This window comes from Balaenoptera physalus, assembly GCF_965194825.1.
Source record: "Balaenoptera physalus genome assembly, chromosome: 1".
In the NCBI taxonomy this organism is placed as follows: domain Eukaryota; kingdom Metazoa; phylum Chordata; class Mammalia; order Artiodactyla; family Balaenopteridae; genus Balaenoptera; species Balaenoptera physalus.
Genome location: NC_138882.1, coordinates 100,610,813 through 100,634,829, shown reverse-complemented (window position 1 = coordinate 100,634,829; position 24,017 = coordinate 100,610,813). Strand labels below are relative to the sequence as shown.

Genomic DNA, 24,017 nt, shown 5'->3' with positions numbered 1-24,017 from the left:
ATCCAGGAGTAACTCAGAACTGCTGGAGCTTACTTAGAGAGAATTAGCATCCAAGGCTAGGAGGTGGGCAGGGAACAGGTTACGGTTAAACCCTTCTGTGCCATTGCTACAGAATTGGGATTTGATCCTATCAGCGTTTGAAGCCATTAAAGAATTTAAAACTGAGAATGACATGATCTGGCTTGTGCCTTTGAAAGACCATTCTGGTTGCCATTTGGAAAATGGATGAGGAAAGGAAGAGCTGGAGGCAGAAGCTACAGTCAGAAGATTTTGCCTCAGGTGCCATTGCCCATATCCAGGACCTAGACTAACGAGGAACTGATGCGCATGTGGATGTCAGGGACAAAGGCTTGACTGAAAGCATCTTTCTCACTGAGAGATTAAATTTGATCATTAGGATTTATTCCTTTGTGTTATGTTTAATATTAGGGATTCATTTCCTAATAGAACAGCACAGGGTTTAAGGGCATGGACTCCAGAACAAAATCACTGTGGTTCAAATACTTGCTCCACCACTTCCTAGCTGCGCCATCTTGGGCAAGTCACTTGTCTGTGCCTCAGTTTTCTCATTTCTAGAATGGGAATGACAATAATTGTATCTACCTCATAGCACCATTGTGTGCACTGATTAAAACAGGTAAAGATTTAGAACAGTGTCTGGCATGTAGTAAGCACTAATTTTATTTATTCATTTACATTAAGGCCTGTCCCAGCAGTCTTCTTGTGGTGTAAAACCACTCTGGGCATAGGTAACAATAATAAGTCACTTGTACAGTACTTTACAGTTCACAAAACATTTTCTCATAACTCATAGCATAGTGCAGGGGTGATTTCCCCATTTACAAATGAATTAGGAGAAGCTCAGAGAGGTTAAGGGATTTCCCCAGAGTCTGTGGTGGTGTTGGAGCTGGGCATTGGGTTCATTAGGTACTTAAATCTTCAGGGGAAATGTTTTCCTTGGATAAAAAGGATCAAAACGAGAAGGCTGTATTTCCGGAGGCAGGGGGAAGATACGGAAAGGAGGAGGAAGGTGCAGAAAGAGCAGGTGGAGCCCCCAAGATAAACTTTATCTTCATACAGTTTTACCCAGGACCAGTCCTACAGGAATCACTTTTCATTTTCTCAACAAATATCTAGGCCAATCCTTCAAACATGACTAGTCTCCAGCTTCAACACCTTGATGAAACCTGAGCTGGGAAAGTGAGGTCTGGCTCAGCATTTGCGTTAATCATTTATTGAAACCAGTTTAGAAGTTGTCATTGTGTAAACAGCTGGACCCTTTTTGCTGAAACCCAGAGCTGGGGTGTCAGGTTGAACAAATATTTGACAAGCAGAGAAAGGTCCTTGTGTGGAATGCACTTTCTAACACGTAACTTGCAATTTGCTACATCTAATATGCAAGGGCCTGGGAACTGGCTTATTTTCAGCATCTCCCCCCAAATTTCTCCTGGCCAAGTCTGTCAAAACCAGGAGTCCCTGGATCCCTCTATGTTGAAATAGGCCTTTGTCTGTTAACCAAGTAAATGAGCTGAGAAGACCCCAGCTGTTTCTCAGCCAGTAGTTCCCTCTTGCCCAGGCTAATTAAGATGGGGACAGAAGAGGCATGGAAATGTGTGATTGAGGGAACTCCCCAGTGCAGGCCAACAAGGCGGTAACTAGGAGATTCTCCGATCTAGCAACTCATTTGGTGCCTTGGGAAGAAGAAGAGACCAGTTGAGAAATAAGCCTTAACTGGAAGAGAAAGGAGACTTTTAATCCTTACTAAAAATCCCATGATAGTTACCAAATAAAAATAATTCCCACAAACCCAGGCGATAATAGTTACCAGCACTTAGCAAATTCTTACTTACAATGTGTCAGGTATGTGCTGGCTCCAGTAAGTAGATATTATTATTCCTGCTCTACAGGTGAGAGCACAAAGGCTCAGAGAGGTTAAGTAACTTGCCGAAAGTGACACAGCTACTAAATGATTAAGCAGGATCCAAACCCAGATCTGTCTGACTTAAAAATCTCATTCCATTCTACCAAACTGCCTGTCAGGTAATAGAGAGAGAGAAGAGGTCTCACCATTATCACCTGCTTACCTGCAGGTAACACAGTAGTCATATTAGAAATAGTGGTGACAGTAGTAGTAAGCAGTGTTGTACTGGCACTCTGTAAAGCAGTGGTTTTTATTCTGGAGAAAGTAAATCTCCTGGAAATTAAAAAAAATTATTTGCATGAAGTATGTATATTTTTCAGGATACAGGAAACAGGTCTTTTTTTCAAATTCTCGAAACGGTTTGTAATTCAAAAAAGGTGAAATCCATTGCTTTAAAGAGGGATTCATTGAAATAGTTCTTGCTATCCAGGGGTTCATAGGGTTAAAGCAGAACTAACCTAGATATAAGAAGAATATACAGAGGGACTTTCTTGGTGGCGCAGTGGATAAGACTCCACACTCCCAATGCAGGGGGCCTGGGTCCGATCCCTGGTGGGGGAACTAGATCCCACGTGCATGCCGCAACTACGAGTTCTCATGTCACAACTACGAGTTTGCATTCCGCAACTAAGAAGCCCGCATGCTGCAACTAAACGTGCCGCAACTAAGACCTGGCGCAGCCTAAATAAATAAATAATAATAAAAAAAGAACATACAGAGAGTAAAGTAAATAAAATGATAATAACATTTTTCATTAAGTTCAGGTCAAGGCTTAGAGACAGTGCTGTGAGGCCTGGGGGTGGGGAAAGTGGAAAGAGTTGGATTAAATCGTCGCCTTATTTGCATAGGATCTTTGCATGGAGAAGGGGAAATACAGAGGTGGAAGGCCTTCATTCTAGACATATATTAAGAGACAATTCAGAGACAGAATTGGAGTAAGAGGATGAAGCACTGTCCTAAGCTTTCCTGTGTTTTGCTTCAACCCTTCAGGAGTAGAAAAACCACCTGCACAGTCAGGGTTCTGAGGCACCTGGAAGATGGCGAGTTCCAGGGAATTGGTGGTAAACCTGCAAGATGCTCCTTCTGGCTACCTCCCTCCTTGCTGGTCCTTTGGCCAGTCCACCTCTCCATGCCCTGCTCCACAGGGCAGGCCCAGTGGTTTCTCATCAGCACCAGGGAGAGGCGCAAAGGGTGTATCTGAGCAGGGCTTTAGGGACTGAAAATGATGCCGCTCAGGCAAAGGGAAGGTGGGTGTGCAGGATTGTCTACTTTCTGCAATGTCTGTGTTGTGCCTCACCCCGAGGTCTTGGGCATTATAGCATCGTGAACAAGTGGTCAAGAGCTCTGCTTTTTTAACTTCATATCTTTGTCCTTGCGTCTGCCATTTAGAAAAAGGATCCTCCACCTGCAGAGTGCGGCCAGCCTGCACAGACAAAGATTACTTCTACACTCACACGGCCTGTGATGCCAGTGGAGAGGTGGGTAGCACGGTCATGGACCCCCTTTGCCTGCTCCTTGGGCTTTGCCAGGTTCAGACCTCCAGCGGCCAGTGAAACTGGCACCCAAGAAAACCCCACCGACCTCTGCAGTGACCCTGGGGCCAGTGGGGAAGCAAAACGAGATGACCTCATTTATTTTCAGGTCAGAAGCTGTTTTGCCACATTTGTTCCGCTGCTTATTCACATATGCTCTGTTTCAAAAAACACCTTCATTTTCTTTTCCTTGGTTTCTTCCATTTGCTTCACCCCCTGGGCAATGGCTGCCTGTCCACGCATACTTATTTCTTCACGGAACTCATCAGACTTGTCCCCTCGGCGCTGCTCTTGTGGGCTGGCAAAGGGGATGATTCCTACTTCCTGGCTCACTGGAGAATGGCCTGACTTGTTCCATCTCTGCTGGCTCCCTCTTTCCCCCCAGGCTTTCTGCCTCAGAAAGACATTCCTTTGTAGTCTGCTCTGCCATTGAGTCAACAGGCATTTTTTGAGTTAATCAGCTGTTGTGCCTGGCACTGTGCTCCAGCTGGGGAATCAGAGACGAGCAGGACGGGCTCCTGCCCTCAGAGGCTCCCTGTCCTGTGGGGGAGGACAGGGACAAGGAAGATGGGCCTGACGGTGTGCAGGGCACTGGGGGAGCCCAGAAGAGGAGTGACCAGGATGGGGGGTGGTGGGCAGGGAAGGTGTTTCAGAGGAGGCCATTTGTTCACATGTACAACCAGCCACTGTGCTGGGCGCTAGGTGTGAAGCAGCTCACAAAACCAAGGGAACGTCTACTCTCGTGGAGCTTAATTCTTGTTGGGGAGCAAGTGGAGGGAAAGACAACAGACAGACAACAAATGGGTGTATAATAATACATCAGATGGTAGTAAGTGGTAGGAAGAAAAACATAACACAGGATTGGGAGATAAAGAATGACAGAGCTATTTTAGAGAGGGTAAGGATGACCTCTCTGAGGAGGTGACATTTGAGCAGAGACCTGAGTGAGGTGAAGGGGAGCTCTCCAGGCAGGGGGCACGCAGCAGGTGTAGAGGGGGCAGGTGTGTGCCTGATGACTTCGAGGAACAACAGGAAATGAGCAGGGATGGCTCAAGGGCACAAGTGGAGGGATCTGTCTCAGATTAGACATTCTGAATGGACTGCCTATATCCCTAAATCAGAGCCTCTCAAGAAATAGGAGTGGGGAACTCTGCACCATTCAGCACTAAGCATATGCTTGGCTATTAGGATGTAGAAATGTTTCCTGGCTGGCTGGCTGGCCGAATCCTCTTTTTGCTAATTAAGCGAGGGATAAAGTCCAGTCCTTTACGGTGATTGTTTCTATAGTCATCTCTTACTGCCCCCACCCCGCAATGCCCCACCCCACCCTCATGTTTGGAACAAAATCCCCTTCCCTAGCAGCCAGGCGAAATGATACATCTTGTCAGTTGCACCTTAGACCCAGTTCTATAGTGCCTGGTGTTCTGCATGACCTTGTAAAAATCATTGTCATTTTCTTGGCCTCAGTTGACCCACTAATTAAATGAGGACAATCCGGCTCCTCTTCTCCCTCCAGGGCATAACATGTGGCCGATTGTGGCTGTCTTTGCTTCCTTCTGCCCCACTCTTTCCCCTCCCGGCTTAGACCAAGGCATTCTAGATCCGTAGTGTGCTCTGATGCCTGCAAGCCTGGGTGTCTGCCCTCCCCTGATCACCTTGAGGGTCTTTAGATGCTGAGTGGGGCCAGAGTCGGTGCTCCCACCTTGCAGCCCCGCCAAAGCACAGCTCAGGGAGGAGCCCTGGAGTATTCATGGTAAGGAGTGCACAGGAATATGCAGTCACCAGGAGTGCTTTACAGAAGTCTCAGCCCTCAGGCCCACACTGGTTCTGCTCGGGATTCTGTTTTCTAAGCTGTATTTTAAAATCAAGGGACTCCTATTATTGCCTTTATGGCCTTTGCTGTTGCCTCAGGGCTTTCTCAGGGACCAGGATGGCTGATCCACTGGGGCTGCTGTGTGTGCTGCTCCAAGAGATGGCCTCAATCAGTCTACCAGCTCCCCAGACCTTTCTCTCTATGAGACTCAAGGAGACAAGCCAGGTGAGATAAGGTTAGAGCATTAGTCCAGGTCTCTGGTCACTGGCTGCTCTTCACAGGGAGAAAGGCTGAGCTGGGAGGGGAGAAGAGTTGTCTGTCTCAGGGCTCACCTTCAATGAAGGCAGCATGGGACCCTTTTAAGACCCTGTCATTTCTTATCCTTAATAAAATGGACCGATGCTTTATTCACCCACCTTTTCACATGTATGGTATGCTACACAGAGCATTTGCATCATCACCTCAATGCAATCCTTCTGTTTCTGACTTGCCCGAGGGCCACACGGGAAGCTTGATACTGCCCAACCTCACCCCTGATTCACCGAGACCTCCTGTAATTCATCTCCTCTTCTCTATCCAATTTCTCCATCAAAAGACTAGGGACGACCCTAGTAAGTGACAGATACAATGCTCTCTTGTCCACTGACTTGGTGGCTGACCGTTCCTCTTGCCTTTTTCCCCTGGTTTTTTTGAGATATAACTGACACATAACATTGTGTAAGTTTAAGGTGTGCAATGTATTGATTTTATACACTTACATACTGCAAGATGATGACCACCATAGAGCTAGCTAACAGCTCCATCAGGTCACATAATTACCATTTCTTTTCTGTGGTGAGAATGCTTAATATCTACTCTCTTAGCAGCTCTCAAGTATATAATACAGTATTATTAACTCTAATCACCTGTACCTTAGATACCCAGAACTTACTGATCTTATAACTGGAAGTTTGAGTTCTTTAACCAACATCGTTCCTCTTGCCTGGATGTCCCAGAGAACGTAGAGTCCATACCCCCATGGGGACTGTTATTATGTGCTTGGTGCCCTTGCTAGACGGTGAGCTCCTTGAGGGCAGGGGCCACGTCATTCATCTCTGAGTCACATAGATGTATTAGACTTGCTATAGATGCCTACTGAATAAGTGAAAAAGCAAAGACAACACTTGGAAGACAAATTGGGACACCTCAGCCATCCTCTCTTCCCCCCAGGGGTTACATAAGCCACCTCTACTCCATGCCTTTTTGTGTTCTGGGATTTTCACCAGCTGCTTTTCCTGTGACATTGGTAGTAATAAGATTCTACACTGGAATCAGAGCTTTCTCTGGAGGCAACTGGTCCCCCCATTCCATCCGACACACGAGCCCTCATTAGGTCTATCCCTCTTCATCCAGTCAACATTCATTCAGCAGATATTTATTGAGCACGACCATGTGCCAGGCACTAGGCGACGGGACTGGGATATATCGGTGACCAAAACAAAGTGCCCCACCGTGGTGGAGCTTTCATTGGAGCCCAGAATCCCCCCACTCTCAAGGTAAATTCCTGAAGATGTGCTAATCCCACACAGGCAGGCTGAGTCATGCTTTGTTTCTGCAGACACAGCTCATGTACAAATGGGCCCAGCCGAAAATCTGCAGTGAGGATCTGGAGGGGGCAGTGAAGCTGCCTGCCTCTGGCATGAAGACCCGCTGCCCACCCTGCAACCCTGGTTTCTTCAAGACCAACAGCAGCACCTGCGAGCCCTGCCCTTATGGCTCTTATTCCAATGGCTCCGGTAACCCCTCCCCCCGCCCCAATCCCTGCCTTGCGTCCATTCCCACACCACCCACATGGGTGGGCCATGTGGGCACTCCCAGTGTCAGCTGAACGCAGGCTCTGTCCTTCCAAGGGAGGCAGGGAGGGCCAGGCCACCTCTGAGGGCTATGTTCAGGAGAAGAGAGGTCAGGGTGGGCCCTGTCTGTAGGTCCAAGTCATACTTGAGAACTGCCGGCCTTCCTCCTCATTCCAACTTAGAATGGGACTCAGGCCTGAAGGGACCCAATCCTCACATCAGAGGCTTCCAGCATGTGGCGGGGACGCTACGTAGAAGGTTTAGGGAGCTGGGATGGCCACACTGACACAACCAGAATTTGTAAGCCACTCTGCAAAAAAGGAGCTGGGGGGATTTGTATACCTATTAATGTGAAGGCATTTGAGGATAACAATGTGACAAATAATATTAACGATATATATCAGGCCAGAGGATATGTTTAGGCTTTAAAATGAATAATTTGACAGGCCAGTAGCCTAATTGGAATATGAGAATGAAGGGTCAGTGTTTACACCCTGAGTTTGTTAAATACATTGTCAGAATGCTTTCGAGTCAGCTTGATGTCATTGTGCAACGGTGCTCAGCACCACTCTTGTTGGGCTGCCCACCCCTGTTGCCACTTGTCTGTGTGACAGCAGCTCCAGTAAGGGTGGCTGTGGCCTTCCTGCTGAATGCGTGGATCTTACGGCTTCCCCAGATTGTAGCCACTGCCCAGCGGGGACCGAACCTGCCGTGGGATTCGAATACAAATGGTGGAACACGCTGCCCACGAACATGGAAACGACCGTCCTCAGTGGGATCAACTTTGAGTACAAGGGCATGACAGGTAACTGCCTCCCTCCTGACTGTGAGCTTTCAGCTCGCTGCACTGCCACAGGGGCTCTTCCCACCTGATGTTTCTTCATAGTAGGGATGTCTGGAGAAAAATGAGCTAATCATGCCATGCAATCCCTTGCATGCTCCACTGCCCATGGACATATAATATATATTCTGCCAAGCCTCTGTTTTAGAGACAGAAACAGAACTAGAAACAATGTGTACACACTCCAAAGTCCGTGTGCTCTGAGAGTTTCAGAGACTTTGACCAAAGTAGCCAGACAAGTAACATGGTTTGTTTGGCGGTGATTCTGAACGCCTCAAAGGATGGTGTTATCTCTCTTCCAGAGTGTCATCTGGGTGCACATTTGCCCTGCACCCAAGACCACTGGGCATTAACTCTTCCCTCTCCTTTTCCAGGCTGGGAGGTGGCTGGTGATCACATTTATACAGCTGTTGGAGCCTCAGACAATGACTTCATGATTCTCACTCTGGTTGTGCCAGGATTTAGGTGAGGAGTACAAAGCTAAAGGGAAGCCCACACCACCCTTGGCCACATCCAAATCCCACATAGCTTGGAATGTTTAGAGGAGAGGGCTTCTGGCTGGTGGAAGTGTCAGTTCAGAACAGAGGAGATCATGGTTATGGTCTGATAAAGTTAACCTGAATGCTAACACTCATTCTTAGTTGCTGCCCATGCTGATTACCTACTGCTCTCTCATCCCGTCTAGCTTCTCCCATCATTTGGCCACATGCTACTTGAATTCCTCCTCCTCACAGCATCAGATAAGATTTTAAAAACCTGTAAAAAATAGGGCCAGAAGTGCCCATAGACAGTTCATCTTTATTTGGGGCAAGAAGATTGGGAGGGATTGTTCTTATTATATTTATCCCCATATCCCAAGAAGACCTAGGATAATAAGCAATTTGTTTGCCATTAAAAAAATACAGGCAGGGTGGTACGGTGCAAAGAACACGGGACTGGAAGATAGGGCACTTGAGTTTTGCCACCTACCGGCTAGGTGAACTTGGGAAAGCCATTGTGCCCCTATAGGCTTTAGGCTCCTTGTCTGTAAAACAAGAGGGATTGACAGTCTGTGATTTTGGACTAACTCAGATGGAGATGATTCTTCTAGCCCATCGGTTAGCACCACTGTGTAGGGAGGAGCTGGGAACTGGAGGTCCTCAGAATTCAAGCAAATGGCCAAAGCCAAAAGAAAAGCCATAAATGGATTTCCAAAGCCAAAGTGAACTCTTCTGCCTATATGTGCTTTAGAGGTCAGGGGGAACCACTGAATCGGCGTCCCGGTTGCAAATTTGGCTTCTCCATTCCCTCCTTCAAGCTCCCTCCTTTCCATCCCTGGCACAGTGCTCAGCCACAGCGGTTGCTCAAAAGGTTTCCCTTCCCTTAATTTACATTACTCAGAGCCGAACAGCTATATCCCATGTTTATGAGGTGAGCAAACTATTTAGACTTTTGGGAGGTAACACTCCCCAAAGTACTTTTCAATTTGCAAATATGATTATAGCAGTAAAGCACTTCCTCACCCCACTCATCGCCCCCGCCATCCCCACCCATCGGGCATGGCTGTCTCTTTCTCCAAAGAAGGACCAGCCTGAGAACCCTGTTAAAGAAACAAGTTGAAGTACCTGCTAATTCGATCCAGGCAAAACCCCCACTATCCCTGGGAGAGAGCTGCTGAGCGAATGCAGACAATTGACATCTTATGATAGTGATGCTTCTCAAACTTTAACATGCATATGAATCACCTGGGAATCATGTTAATGCACAGATTCTGATTCAGTGGGTCTGGAGACCACACTCTGCTTGTGAGGCTATACAGCATTTTACAAAGCACTTCCACATCTGTTATGCCTTCGGATCTTACCACAATGATGGGAGGTAAATAAGAAAGATTATTACCTCCGTTTTACAGATGAGGAAACTACAGTTTGTCTAGGTCAAGTTCACACAGCTAGGGTGGCAGAATTGGACTTAGTCCATGCTCTTTCCAACATACTCAGAACTTAATCCTGTCCCCCAGCAGACCCTTTGCTGCCATCTGGGTTCTTCAATTAGCACTGTCTGTCTCTGGAACCGACTTTTGATTTCTGCCCCACAGACCTCCACAGTCAGTGATGGCAGACACAGAGAATAAAGAGGTGGCCAGGATCACGTTTGTCTTTGAGACCATCTGTTCTGTGAACTGCGAGCTCTACTTCATGGTGGTACGTTTTCCTTTCTTTGCCTGCTTTGGGGCTTCCAGGGACTATTGGGAGGATTGGCCCCTCTGCCCTGTCGGGGTATCAACATAACTGACACCCTTGCTTACGGTGATTTCGCAGAGGAAGGGCCTGACTGTCTGTCAGGGACTGCACCGTTTAATATGGGTCTAACCCACTGTGATGGCCCCCAGGATGGCAGCGGTATGGGCATCCTCTCCCCACCAGCCACCCAGCCATCATGCCTTCTTCACTTCTCTGTCTTGGGTTCAGGGTATGAATTCTAGGACCAACAGTCCCGTGGAGACGTGGAGAGGTTCCAAAGGCAAACAGTCCTATACCTACATCATTGAGGAGAACGCTACCATGAGCTTCACCTGGGCCTTCCAGAGAACCACTTTTCATGAGACAGTAAGCTTACTGACCTTACTCAGATGCTCAGCGCCCAGAAGAGACCTCTGAACCTGGAAGGAGTCCTGCATTAGCTTAAGTATGAGGTTGAGCTTCAGAATCCAGGGATTAGAAGACTCCTACGGAGTCAAGCAAAGAACGCCTATTCCAGCCCCTGAGGAGCACCTAGCCTTGTCCAAATGACTTCCAGGGGAAAATGACACTGTAAACTCCTAAAATGACCTGTCCCTCCTCAGCAGACCTACCCTGAGGATACGTGTGGTTCCTGACCTGGTATACCCTGTTCAGTCCTGCTCTTGTTTTTAATAATAATAACTCCGGTTTTGTTGTATTTTCTTAACTCAAAATAATGTAGGTTCATTGCAAGAAAACTTAAAAGATAGAAGTAAGCAAAAAGAATAAAATCCCCCATAATCCTACTACCCAGAGATAACCCAGTTAACATATGAAGTACCTCCTATACAGTCTTTATTTCTCTACAAATACTCTTTTTTCTTTTATAAGGAAAAAAACTGCTTTTTTAAAAAATATGAGCATCTACCGCATATTTCCCCACGGTACTTAATATTTTTATATGTCATTTAAATTGTTCAGTCTTATTTTAAAATGACACAAAATGTACATAAAGAGCTACTGTTAAGTGAGTAAAAAGAATAGGATGTTTCTAAAGATTTTTCTCAAGTATCACGGGATAAAAAATATTAAGTCATACTCATACTATTTCCAGAGCACTCAATTGCTACTGCTCAGGACTTGGCCCACTCTCCTCTTGTCTCTGTTTCCAGGGAAGAAAGTACACCAATGACGTCGCCAAGATCTACTCCATCAATGTCACCAATGTCGTGGATGGCGTGGCTTCCTACTGCCGTCCTTGTGCCCTGGAAGCCTCTGACATAGGCTCCTCCTGCACCTCTTGTCCTGCTGGCTACTATATCGATCGGGATTCAGGAACCTGCCGCTCCTGCCCCCCTAACACAGTCCTGAAAGCCCACCAGCCTTATGGCGCCCAGGCCTGCATGACCTGCGGTCCAGGAACCAAGAGCAACAAGGTGCCAGCAGTTGGCCGTGCATCCTAACCTTGGCCCTCTGAATGGGCCACCTCAGAGGGTGCCGGGTCCTGGGTGGGGTTCTTGAGGGGCTGACACCCAAGGACTCCCCCTAGTATACTCCCAGGTTGGCATCCTAGAGGATACCCAGCCAGGCTATGACCATAGATGGAGAGCTCTTAGCTGTAGTGGTTGGTTTTCAGGGTCTGGGCCTCAGTCATGAGCGAGTCTCATCTTCAGGGGATGGGTAAGGGAGATCTGTGACCATCTGGTCCAGAGGGTTATTTGACATCTGTGCAGACACCTGAAGGGAAGGAGTAGTGGGACTTGTGGCTCAAATTCAGCCTACTTCAGTCCAGCCTGTTATCATGGGAATTTGCCTCCTCTTTGTGGGGAGGGTAACCCACCTTTGCTGGGACATATGGTTAACTGGCATATTGCTGTCTCCTTTCCCAGGGGTTTCTTCTAAAGTGGAGCAGCAGTGCTGTTTCCCCCATGCACTTCCTGAATCTAAGAAAATACTATGACCAAAAGCTCTTAGTTATTCATTAATGCTTTTAAGTGAACTTGAATTTTACTAATCACAACCACATGGACACACATTTGTAAGACATTGTTTACACAGTCTGCAGATGCTGCTCAGTTTAGCTGTGCAGTAAGTGCATCAATTCTGCAGGCCCCTGGCAACCTCTTCCGGGCACCCTGGACTTTTGCCACAAAATTCCTCCCCCAGGGCTCCCTCTGCTGCTATGGGAGGGATTGACAGTTGTGTAAGGCCGCTGCTGCCTGGGGACCTTAAAATGAGCAAGAAAGGGGTTTATGGCTCAGTTTCCTACAGAGAGCCTGGGAAAAAGTAATCTGGGGTTCAGTGAGGTTTAAATGCGGGGAGGGGGACCAGGCTTGTAGCTTCTCTTCTGCCATCTTGGACACCCTTCTTCCAGTTAGCACCTTGTTGTCTTTTGCTTGAAAGTAAGAAGGGCTATCTCGTGTCTTGAGAGAGTTTTATAATCTGGGCATAGGAACGAGGCTACAGAATCTGACCCAACTACCTACTGAAAAATAAGAGGTTTGGGTTTGTACATCATATATGTGCTAATAATTGAAGGGCAAGACGTACATAAACCACACTAGCCCCTGTTTCGCATCTTTTAATGCCCACCCCTAATCCATACTTCCTCTTCTCTCACCCTGCGTGGGCTGGACCAGGCTGGGGAGAATGACTGCCACTCTCCGTGGGGCCTCCTCAAGGCCCTGCCTGCGCAGCCGGCCTGACGGACCCCTTTCCCCTCAGATCCACTCCCTGTGCTACAATGACTGTACCTTCTCAATCAGCACTCCGACCAGGACTTTTGACTACAACTTCTTGGCTTTGGAAAACACCGTCTCTCTGGCTGGAGGGCCAAGCTTCACTTCCAAAGGGCTGAAATATTTCCACCACTTTACCCTCAGTCTCTGTGGAAACCAGGTAAGCTGTGCAGGCACTGACCATGTGAGAACGGAAAGGGGACGCCAGCGGATCAGAGGCCAGAGGACACAGGAGGTTCAGATCGCAGAGGACTGGGGAGATTCAAAGGTTTTTAAATGATTATTCTTCTCCCTGAGGACTTTCTCCTCTAAAATCAAATCATCTGGATTATAAACATTTAGGAAAATGAACGTGTTTAAAATAAGGTGTAGGGAATTCCCTGGCGGTCCAGTGGTTAGGACTCCGTGCTTTCACTGCCAGGGCCCGGGTTCCATCCCTGGTTGGGGAACTGAAATCCCACAAGCCATGCGGTGCAGCCGAAAAAAGTTTTTTTAATTTTTTAAAATAAAATAAGGTGTAGATTTACTCCTCCCTGACCTTTATTCCCTCAGAATGATTATATAAAAACTATGCACATACATCAACTATATTTCAATTAAAAAAAAAAAACTATGCAGGAGAAAGATTTTTTTTCCTTAAAAAAGCAGTCTTCAGTAATCATGACACTTGCCTTTCGTTTTCTAGAGGTTGAATAAAATAAATTACTCTTTATTTCATCTACATGTATCTTTGCTGACAGTACATGTTACCATCAGCATTTCAGGCTGCTGCAAATATTTTGGATGCAAAATTCAAAGGCAGAAATGTAAAGGGTAATCACACCACCACTGCACTTGACTAAATTACAAACAAGCCACAATTAGCGGCTGGAAAGTTAATTTCAAATGTTGCAAAATAAAAAGCGTCTAGAGCATTTAGTCTGTGACGGTGTGTGGAGGTTAGGCCTTTATTCCACACAGCTTCTACCCATCTTCTGCAGCACGCAAAAAAGTTGATTTGTGTTTATAGAGGGAACATGCCAAGAAATAAACTAATCTGTGAAAGATTAGAGACAGATGTCTCGATCTTGTTTTTAAGAAGTCTTTGAAGAAGTTAAAGCCTCAGAAATGACAGTGATAACTCAGGAATTGAGACTGATTAAAGCAAGCCCCATGCAGCAAAAGTTTCAGTCAGTGAGTTGGGAGAGAGAAGATGGGAATTTGGAGAGTCTGTGAGTTTTCTTTTCTTTGCTCCCTTATTCTTATCTAATCTAAAGGTTCCTTTCTGTTCTCATGTTCTTTACCTATTTTTTACAATCTTGAAAATAAACTGAGATAACAGATTTAGCAACTTAGCTCTATTTGTAATAAAATTTATCATATTAAAAATCCTACATTCTAAATGCTTGGTCCACTTAAATTTAAAATATTGAACAAATGATCTTATATTAGCAAACATGTTATATATTCATATTCCATAAATTTGAAGAATTTTTAAAGGAACAGTATCTCAATATCTCTTCTATTACAAAATCTCGAGGAAGGAGTTTCAATTACCTCCATCTTCCAGAGTTCTATTCTATACAGTATGGGTTGTTAAAGACTGGAGGAGAAGCAATCTTTCTTCTGTTGATAGATATTTTTTAATGGAATAGGGTCCAGTAGGTCCTAAGATGTCCTACCTCAAGGCAGGGAGAGAGCTGGTTATGGGGTCTGTCTTAACCCCCAGGACACTCTGGAAGGTGCTTCCAAAGTAAGAATGGTAGAATCACAGCTCCAAGGAAGACACAGAAAGGGAATGGGAAGCAGGCCAGAGGTCCAGATAAATTTCATGGGATTAGTTACACATTTCAGTATCTGCCTAGAAAACTGACTAGGATAAGGAAGGCCCTTAACTGGTGGGCTGGTAGATTAGATCTCCAAATCAGTTGCCACCTTCACAACCCTGCTCATATAGGGCTCCCAAGTGACTCCAAGGAAACAAAAGACTGGGGATCCCTGAGCCAGAGTTCCGGAAATTAGGACACCTAGGCCTTATTCTTAGCTTCTTTATCTTTTAAAATCTGTCTTGTAATTAGAACTGGGATGAATCGTTCCACTGCAACACACTCTTAGAAGGTTGAAATTTTAGACACGGAAGAACTGTTCCCTGTTCCCTTTTGGGAGTTCTTCTGTGATCACTCATTCCTTCCCACTTCCTCCCCACATCCCCCTGCCCAGGGTAAGAAAATGTCCGTATGCACTGACAATGTCACTGACCTCCGGATTCCTGAGGGTGAGTCAGGTTTCTCCAAATCCATCACAGCCTACGTGTGTCAGGCGGTCATCATTCCCCCGGAGGTGACAGGCTACAAGGCCGGAGTGTCCTCGCAGCCTGTTAGCCTCGCAGATCGGCTTATCGGTGAGTAACACAGCTGCTCTCGCCTGTCTGAGCGTGTCTGTGTAAGAGAGAGTGAGCCTACCAGGCTCTGAGGTAAAAGGCCCCAGGTGAGGGGCCCAACCTCCTGACCTCTGTTTCCTATTCCATCCTGGGGTACGAAATGCCCCTGGGGCCGCTGACAAACCTTTGGTTCACCCTTTCATGAGCCACTTAAGGATGTGATGAGATGAAGGAAGGTGGGATGTGGACAGGTATTGAAAGAACAGAAGTGGTTGCCAGCTAAATGCTACTAGTGAGGACTAATTAGGAGCTCTAATTTGGCAGGGGTGACAACAGATATGACTCTGGACGGAATCACCTCCCCAGCTGAACTTTTCCACCCGGAGCCCTTGGGAATACCGGACGTGATCTTCTTTTATAGGTGAAAATGAGAGGCCAGGCTAATGCAAGTGAAACCCAGGACTCCTCCGCAATTTCTGTGGTGTCCCTCCCTCTCTAGCCACCTACTACTTATCAAGCCAGACCACTTCCAAGGTCTAGCAGACCTGCCCAGCAATGAGCACTAAAGGCTGGGAGTTCCCCATCCTAGCTTCTTGGGTATTCCTGGGGCAGGTCTGCCCCTGGTGGCAGGGAGGAATACTGGATGACCTGTGGCCGACTACCCTTCCTGCTTAAGGGAGGCGCCAGTGCTGTGCATCTGCTAGCCTTTCCTAGACCAGTGCATTTCCCCTTGACCAGACCTCCCTGACCCCAACACTCTCCTGTGTGTCAGGCCACAGCTCAAGTCCAGACTTCCCCAGTGAGGGAACTGTTCCATGTTGACTTTACTTAGTGGCTCTCCAATGACACAGATGAGTGACTCGTTCCCCCATGGGGGCTGCTTTCTCTGCAGGTCCAATGATGTGACCCAGTCCTGCAGTTCTGGGAGATCAACCACCATCCGCGTCAGATGCAGTCTGCTGAAACCTGCTCCTGGAAGTCTGTCGCTGCCAAGGTAAAGGAATGTAACAAAGTCTCCCTCCCTTGGCCTCATAACGTCCCAAGAACCAAACAAAGAGTACTGCAATAGAGACAACCATGTGAGATCCATTAATGGGTTCATGGGGACACAGTCATGGCTCCAAACCCTCAGTCTTTAGATGTCAAGAATGGAACAGAAGGAAGAGTCAAACTACCCTCACACTCCCAGACCATTATGGGAGCAGCTGCCTAGCAAAGTGACTAACTGCTGGGACTGAGAGCCAGATTCGATTCCCCTCCTCCACTTACCAGCTCTGTTATGGATACAGTTCTTATCTTCTCTAGGCCTCTTCTTCCTTGTTTGTAAAATGAGGATAGTAATAAATTCCCTCAGGGGGCTGTTACGAGAATTAAATGAGATAATGAGACTTGAGGACTTCACCAGATGTGGTTACTTCCTATTATCATTAGGATTAGTAAAGGTTTAGGGAATCCTAGGAATCTCTCTACAACTGGAAGACCCTATTCTGAGTTTAATAGCTGAGTGCACTAAATTGAGGGCTCCTGAACTGATTTGATTACAGTACCCTTCCCAGCCCCCCCCAACCTTCCTTTTTTTCACATAACACTAACATCTTGAGGGGTACCAGTCTTGAGGAAGATGGTTTGGGAAATGCTGCTCCTAGACAACAACTGATCAGGGAGATGGGGAGCCAAGCAGCACATTTTGACCCAGCAGTGGTGTCAAAATGTAAGATCACTATTCTTGTTGCAAACGTTACAGTAAAGTGCACTGCAGATAGCAGTGACCTGAAGTTCATTCCTGAACCCTGCCCTCCACCTCCACCCTCTGCAGGAAGCTGCATGTGACTTTTGCAAAATGTCACATGTCCATGGGTTGGACAGGAGCTTCTGAGGGGTTAGTTGGGCAGCCATTCTAGAGCTCAGACAGCTTACATTAGTTCTCATCTGATGTCAGCAGAAACAAACGGGCAGAGGGTGGGAGCCCTGGTGAATGCCGGAAAGGCCTCTTATCATCAGGGAAATCGGAGAGCAAAACCTGGGTTAAGGACTAGTTGGAAGGATCCTGATGGAGCTAACAGTTTGGCAAGGAGAGGACAGATCAGGCAAGTTATGAGATGACACGACTCCAGCCAGATCTTCCCAGCAGTCCTGCGAGTGTGCGCTCACGTCTCCTTTCTGCTCTGCTAGCACATGCTCCGATGGGACCTGTGATGGTTGTAACTTCCACTTCCTGTGGGAGAGCGCGGCCGCTTGCCCACTCTGCTCGGCTGCTGACTACCACGCTATCGTCAGCAGCTGCGTGGCCGGGATCCAGGTAGGTGTCTCTGCTCAGGGACTTCCCAGGAGACAAGGGAATGTGATATCTGAGTTCCTTGTTTTTCTCCCCGATAGAAGACTACTTATGTGTGGCGAGAACCAAAGCTGTGCTCGGGTGGCATCTCCCTGCCTGAGCAGAGAGTCACCATCTGCAAAACGATAGACTTCTGGCTGAAAGTGGGCATCTCTGCAGGCACCTGCACTGCCATCCTGCTTACCGTCTTGACCTGTTACTTTTGGAAAAAGAATCAAAAGTACATGATGGGGTATTGCAGTTTGGGGATGGCCAGGGTTGGATCATTGAGCTGAGAAGAGAATATCTGAGAGTATAAATTCATGGGGCTATTCTCTGGCATTGGCCACAGTCCCTGTGACTCTGGCCAGAGACGTGTTGAGCCACTTATCCAGTGTATGCCTTGGTTATCCTGACTCCTAAACAGGGATGGTATCACATGGCAGTCTGTGAAGGGCTGTTAGATTCTCAAAGGAAAAGCAAAGAGAATTCTTAATTTGTTATTATTAATGATAAAAATAATGACTTTACAATTCCATTATTTCTATTAAGCTTTGAGATCACAGAAACACCTCTACTTGAGGAAAAAGATCCCTGACTTGGGAGTCGGATTCCTTAGCTATATGCCCAGCCCAACACCATTTTGCTATGCTTCAGTTCCATTACCCATGGTATGGGGATATCTCTTTACAGCCCAGCCTTTCTCCCTCTTTCCCTTTTATTCCACATGTTGGTGTCTTGTCTTTCCCATCCCCTTGTTTCATAGGCTAGAGTACAAATACTCCAAGCTGGTGATGAATGCTACCCTCAAGGACTGTGACCTGCCAGCAGCCGACAGCTGTGCCATCATGGAAGGCGAGGATGTGGAGGATGACCTCATCTTTACCAGCAAGAAGTCACTCTTTGGGAAGATCAGATCATTTACCTCCAAGGTAGGGAGCCTGGCCAGTGCACTGAGGTCAGCCTGGAGGGCTGGAGAAGATACCAGTCCTAGGATACTGAATGACCCCACACTGTTCAGGGACCACTACTCTGCTCCCCATCCTCCATACTATTCTATCCCCCCACCCTGTGAATCCTGGCTTCTGCCTTCTGTATTTCCACACCAATACTCTTTCCCCTGGGGCCCAAGGCTGCTATTGACTAGGCTCCTTCTCTCCCGACATGCACTCCAGTGGATGGACTGTTTGGGCCTTTTAACTTCCAGAAGTACTGAACCACCCATGTTGTAAGATTCATGACCCCCTCCCCCCTGCCCTTTTTTTTTTTTTTTTTTTTTTGGAGGGAGGGGAAGAGGTGATCTCTAGGATCAACTTCCGATAGAAGTGCGGCTCTCCTCTCCTTTGGACGGTGCTGTCCCACGGATGTCTGGGCCCAGTCCTTTGGAGGCTGAGTCATAACTTAGTCTAAGCTGTTCACCACTGAGCAACTCTGAGCTGGGAGAGCTGACTCTGTGTGGGTGGGTGAGTGAGTCTGGAGCTCATAAATATAATACAGACAACACTGTCGCTGGGCCTGGGGCAAGCAGAGAACATTCAAGCAACTCTTCCAGGGCCGCTGCCCTCTGCAGCCCCACTCTGCCAGTGCCCACAGCTCACTGCTGCCCTGAACCAGTTCATCCAAACGGGGTGGGGAGGGATGGCGAGGAAAGGAAGGTGGGGAGGTATTTACTTGGCCGAATCTCATTCCCTTTGTGCTGATCTTCCAGGGTGACTCCCTTGGCCTCCTTAGACCTTGAATTTTTTTTTTTTTTAACCAATGGGAGAACAATTTATCCTGGAACGCTTGAGTCTTTCTGGAGCTTCTAGAATTCAACACAGATGCAGAGCAAGGGGTTTTAAAGATATTTCTTACCCTCTGGCTGGCTGAAAGGAGCAAGAAGAATAGAGGATATCTTAGGTCCATGTTTCCACAAAGCCACTGAAAGCAGGAATTTCATGAGGGTTCCTTCTGTCACCTATTTTCCATTTCTCTCCTTTGTTCCCCAAACTTGCCCACGTGCAGCAGCCAGCTCCTGTCACCATCTCTCTTTCAGAGGACTCCTGATGGATTTGACTCGGTGCCACTGAAGACATCCTCAGGAGGCCCAGACATGGACCTGTGAGGGGCGCTGCCCTACCTCACCTGCCTCCTCACCTGGGCACATCACCTTGCAAGCCTGTGGCAATGTGGGTGCCAGTTTCCTGCAACACCCACTGCTGGAAATCTCTTCGTTGTGGCCTTATCAGAAGAAGTTTGAATTTCAGATCTTTGTTTTTTTATAGAGTACCCAAACCCTCCTTTCTGCTTGCCTCAAACTTGCCAAATATACCCACACTTTGTTTATATATTACTCCTTTGCTTGCATCTTGTTTCCCAAAATGGACCAGCCATCGGAGCCATAGCTTCATCTGCTCATCTTTCTTATAGCTCTGGAACAAAAGTATTTCTCTCTTTTTAAGTATAGAAACTCCTTCCCCTGTCCTCTTACTTAAGGGCACAAGCAGCTGGGAGTCTCCCTGATCATATGCCCTCAGCTCATGATCTCTTTAGGAGAGAGGCTGGGTGAGGAGGGTACTGGCATCCCCTGATGAACCATCTTCACGGTTGCCTGGATTCATCTCTCCTGGATAACCAACTCAGGCTGGTATAGTGGATAGGCTGAGGGCCAGATGAGTAAGCCCTGGGTAAGAAAGGGCTTGATAAGCACAAAGAGGCAATAAAGGAAGGTTTTATTTTGTTTTTTAAACTGGGGACTTCATTCCCTTTTCTTGAGTAAGCTATAACTATTCTCACTGGAGCCAAAGGAAAAAGTTCATTGAGAAAATGGGAAAAGCCCTGATGGATCTATTCTCCCCCCAACCCCCTGCCTTTTTTTTTTTTTTTACCTCCCACCATCTCCCTGTGACACTAAAGGGAACCAGGTAAGCCCCAATCCCAGATGTTCTAGCTTTATTCTCTCCTTGCTTCTACCCAGAAATGACAAACATTGCCAGTGAGGAAAATTCCTCATCCTTGAGTGCCCCATTCCTAGAGGCTTGGGCCATATTAGGGAACAGGTGTGTCATATTTTGAAAGAACACAAGGAGGTCAAGATTTTAATGGGGCCCTACTAGAGAGCCAGCCCACAATGGGATGGACCTGAGGTGGCCATGATGTCTGCTTCTAAACTTAATTCATCTGCTCAGCCACAGAATAAACAACCTCTAGGCTGGCCAAGAAAGGCATGGACTTGTAGCCCATGCCCCAGCAGTAAGTAGATCCAGATCAGTCTTCAAGGAGGAAACACTAGGGGAGTTGGACAAGGTGTTCACCAAACTGGGAACCCTTGTACTTTCATGCCCCTGTCCTTCCCTTCTTCCTGTTCTCATTTCCTTTGTGTGCTGAAAAACTAAAAAGACTTCCAGCCCCACCTTCTGGCAGCATCTGTTTTGAAAGGTGAGTAAAGTGAATGTCCTCTGTGCCCCTTTTCTCCACTTTCACAACAAGTATAACTGATGAACTTTAAGTAACTAGAAATGGTAAAACCAGAGCAAGAGTTTAAATTCTCTTTTTCTTTCTACTAATGGCTATTCTCCTTCCCTCACTGTCAGGCTAGAATGACCATCCTTGTTCAAGGGCCCTGTTGCCCATGGTTTGTGCCTGTCTCCTTTCTCAAGTGACCATTTGGTGACCAGATGGTAGGTAAAGAATGGAGACGGCACTTGTAAGTGGTTTGTCTGCCACATGATGGTTTGCTGATGTGACTGGCCACTGCTGCCTTGGCAATGGTCTTATAAAAGGGTCAGTGAGAATTGGAACCCTGCTGTGACTTCTGGCCAACAACAGCATCACTGAAGACAGGCAGTCCCTTTGGTTCAATAAATCTAGAAGCTTTTCTTTGGTATCTAAGTTCTCCCTCCTCCTGTGGGACTCAGGCTCTCAGAACCTGTGGCTATGCTGGAATTTCTCCCAGTGTATGTAGATAGCCAGCTTCCAAGCTCCAGCCTGAAGTTTTCTGTAGCCTCAGCAATACCCCGGGCAACCGCTTTTCCACCAAATAAATTTCTTTTGTGATAAAGGCCATGGAAGATTCTTAGACTATTCTAGAATCACTCAGAAAAAGTACATACCCCATTGACTTCTTTATTCTGACATCATGAATCTGAGTGCCCCTAGAGCAAACTCAAACTCCATTGACTTAGTCATAATATTTTAAGGATCTCCTTTCTACACCCCTTAGTGTACCGACTTCTGCAGATCTTCCCTGCATCCTGCCAGGAACTCCTGAGTTATGCTATCAGGGTCACCTGTTGCTCCCCTAGCAACTTAGACACATGTTAGATATTTTTTAATAGCTCTATTGAAGTGTAATCCAAATACCATACAAGTCACCCATTTAAAATGTACAATTCAATAAATTTTAGTATACTCACAGAATTGTACACCCATTACCACAATATAATTTAGAACAGACACATGTTATTTTATATGGGAAAAGCTTTTAGCAAACTAAGGCTATAGCATTTTGCACAAGCTATTGGGGGAGGGAGTGTGGGCTCAGGAGACAAAATACTTAAATCCCATTTGGTTACTTAGAGTCCGAGAACACACATGTAACTCTCATCATGTAGGTGTCACCTGTATTTGTCTGGGAGTACAAATGAAGACTGTGGTGTATTCAAGGGCAGGGATTTCTTATGCCAACAAAACTTTTTTTTTTGTCTCACTCTACATTAAAGATAAGACTGACTATATTTATACAACAGAGACTTTGTAATGGATTTTTCAGCTTTGTGAAATCAAGTTTTTGTCTCATCAAGACTGGTTGGATTTCCTTTTTACTCTGTATTCCAAGAGTTTGTAGATTGTTAGGGGATGGGTATCACATGTCATACTTTTTTGTGAAATAAAAACATACCTTTCAGCTGATTTTCTTGAACATAGGTTGGATGGCTGGATGGGTGAGTGAGAAGTGGTAAATGTCCTTGAAGCTTAAACTGAAGAGAAGGATTCTGGAACCCCAGAGTGACAGAGAAAAGAGCATACTTGGGAGCAATAGGGACCTATCTAGAAGCCTCTCACCACCTGTTGAAGAATCAGCCATCAGTCAAAGCCTCAGTTTCCACAATAATAAAACACACCTGATGATGCCTTACCCCCCAAGATTGGGTGAGGATCGAAAAAGAGAACACATAAAACACTTAGAATGTCAGTTCCATTCCGCTCCAGTTCAGTTTTCCCTTGGGTGGCACTGAGGCCAGCCACATAACAATGTGCCTACAAAGACAGGTAAAATTAGCTTATTTGGGTATGACATGGATTATTATGGACTAGCTGTGGATAAAACCCTAGAGGACATCAAGGACCCACCATTTCCCAGAGCAGCTGGATTTTCCTGCTTCCGTGCTTTCCTTCACTCTAGTTGAGGGCACTTAATCCCCTACAAAGAATTCCCTCAGCTGATTAGTTGTGACCCAAATTTGTTTTGACTGGGTGGTACCTGGGTTGTACTGGTGGTTAAATATTTTAAATATCACCCCTGCTTATAGGATCAGGTCTAAACTCTTAAGAAGGAAAGTAGGAAGCTCACATTAATTCGGCATTTCTATGTGTCAAGCCTGGACTAAGTTCTTTCATAACATTGCTCACCTGGTTCTCAGAACAGGCCTAGAGGCAGGTACTAGCCCCACTATAATGGTGAGGAAACTGCATCTCCAACAGATTTAGTAATATGGCATACACACTAACCCTAACTGCACATCCTTATACTCTAACCACACTGAATTTTTTACTCACCCTCAGTCATAAGCTCTGTCATTCTATTATGTTAATTTGTTATATTTATCAGGTAGCATGAGCATTTTAAAGGAAGATGTCTGTAATCTAACGATAAAACTAATGGTGAAAATTCCTAAGGAAATTTGGAGAGGTCAGAATTTTAAGGCCATCCTTCCAATTACACTGATGACCTCCTTAAAGTATTAGCTCAGTGGCCCTCCTCCCCTAGGCCTGGGCCCCCTGCAGCCTCAGGAACACCCATCACTGTTTTGAAACTTAGCAAACAATACACTTTGGCACTGCCTTCATTGACATGGAAGCAGTCAGCTCCCATCACAGACTTGCCCTCAGAAGATTTCAGGAAACCCAACCCTTTGAGGACAGTCTTCTTACATGCTTTCTTCAGAGCCTGTAGCTCCCAACACTTCCTTTCCACTGGTTTTATCTTTTTTTTTTGGCTGCGCTGTGCCGCATGCGGAATCTTAGTTCCCCCAACTAGGGATTGAACCTGCACCCCCTGCACTGGGAGCACGGAGTCTTAACCACTGGACCGCCAGGGAAGTCCCCCTTTCCACTGGTTTTAAATCTGACATCCTCGGTAAGCGCAACCTAGGGGGACCAAACCCAGACAAATGCCTTTCCTAAGCCTCCCTCTGGGTCTCTACTAGTCAGCTCCAGCATTGTCATTGGCCCTGTTCTACACCTCAGAGTTGGCTTGGCAGAGCCT

General features: G+C 46.6%; 1 protein-coding gene across 2 annotated transcripts in view; it reads left to right on the top strand.

Moving 5' to 3' along the window:
• ELAPOR1 (endosome-lysosome associated apoptosis and autophagy regulator 1) overlaps window positions 1-22,451 on the top strand; it is a 71,938-nt gene extending 49,487 nt beyond the window's left edge. For both annotated transcript variants that reach the window (XM_082450515.1, XM_082450516.1), the window contains 15 exons: window positions 3,311-3,399; window positions 6,864-7,041; window positions 7,775-7,903; window positions 8,314-8,404; window positions 10,017-10,122; window positions 10,390-10,527; window positions 11,313-11,576; window positions 12,865-13,038; window positions 15,078-15,258; window positions 15,562-15,658; window positions 16,130-16,231; window positions 17,410-17,536; window positions 17,614-17,792; window positions 18,318-18,483; window positions 19,587-22,451. In XM_082450515.1, the coding sequence (XP_082306641.1) occupies window positions 3,311-3,399; window positions 6,864-7,041; window positions 7,775-7,903; window positions 8,314-8,404; window positions 10,017-10,122; window positions 10,390-10,527; window positions 11,313-11,576; window positions 12,865-13,038; window positions 15,078-15,258; window positions 15,562-15,658; window positions 16,130-16,231; window positions 17,410-17,536; window positions 17,614-17,792; window positions 18,318-18,483; window positions 19,587-19,655 (2,090 nt within the window). In that variant the 3' untranslated portion in view covers window positions 19,656-22,451. The remainder of the gene's footprint in view (window positions 1-3,310; window positions 3,400-6,863; window positions 7,042-7,774; window positions 7,904-8,313; window positions 8,405-10,016; window positions 10,123-10,389; window positions 10,528-11,312; window positions 11,577-12,864; window positions 13,039-15,077; window positions 15,259-15,561; window positions 15,659-16,129; window positions 16,232-17,409; window positions 17,537-17,613; window positions 17,793-18,317; window positions 18,484-19,586) is intronic.
• Window positions 22,452-24,017: the final 1,566 nt, after the last annotated feature.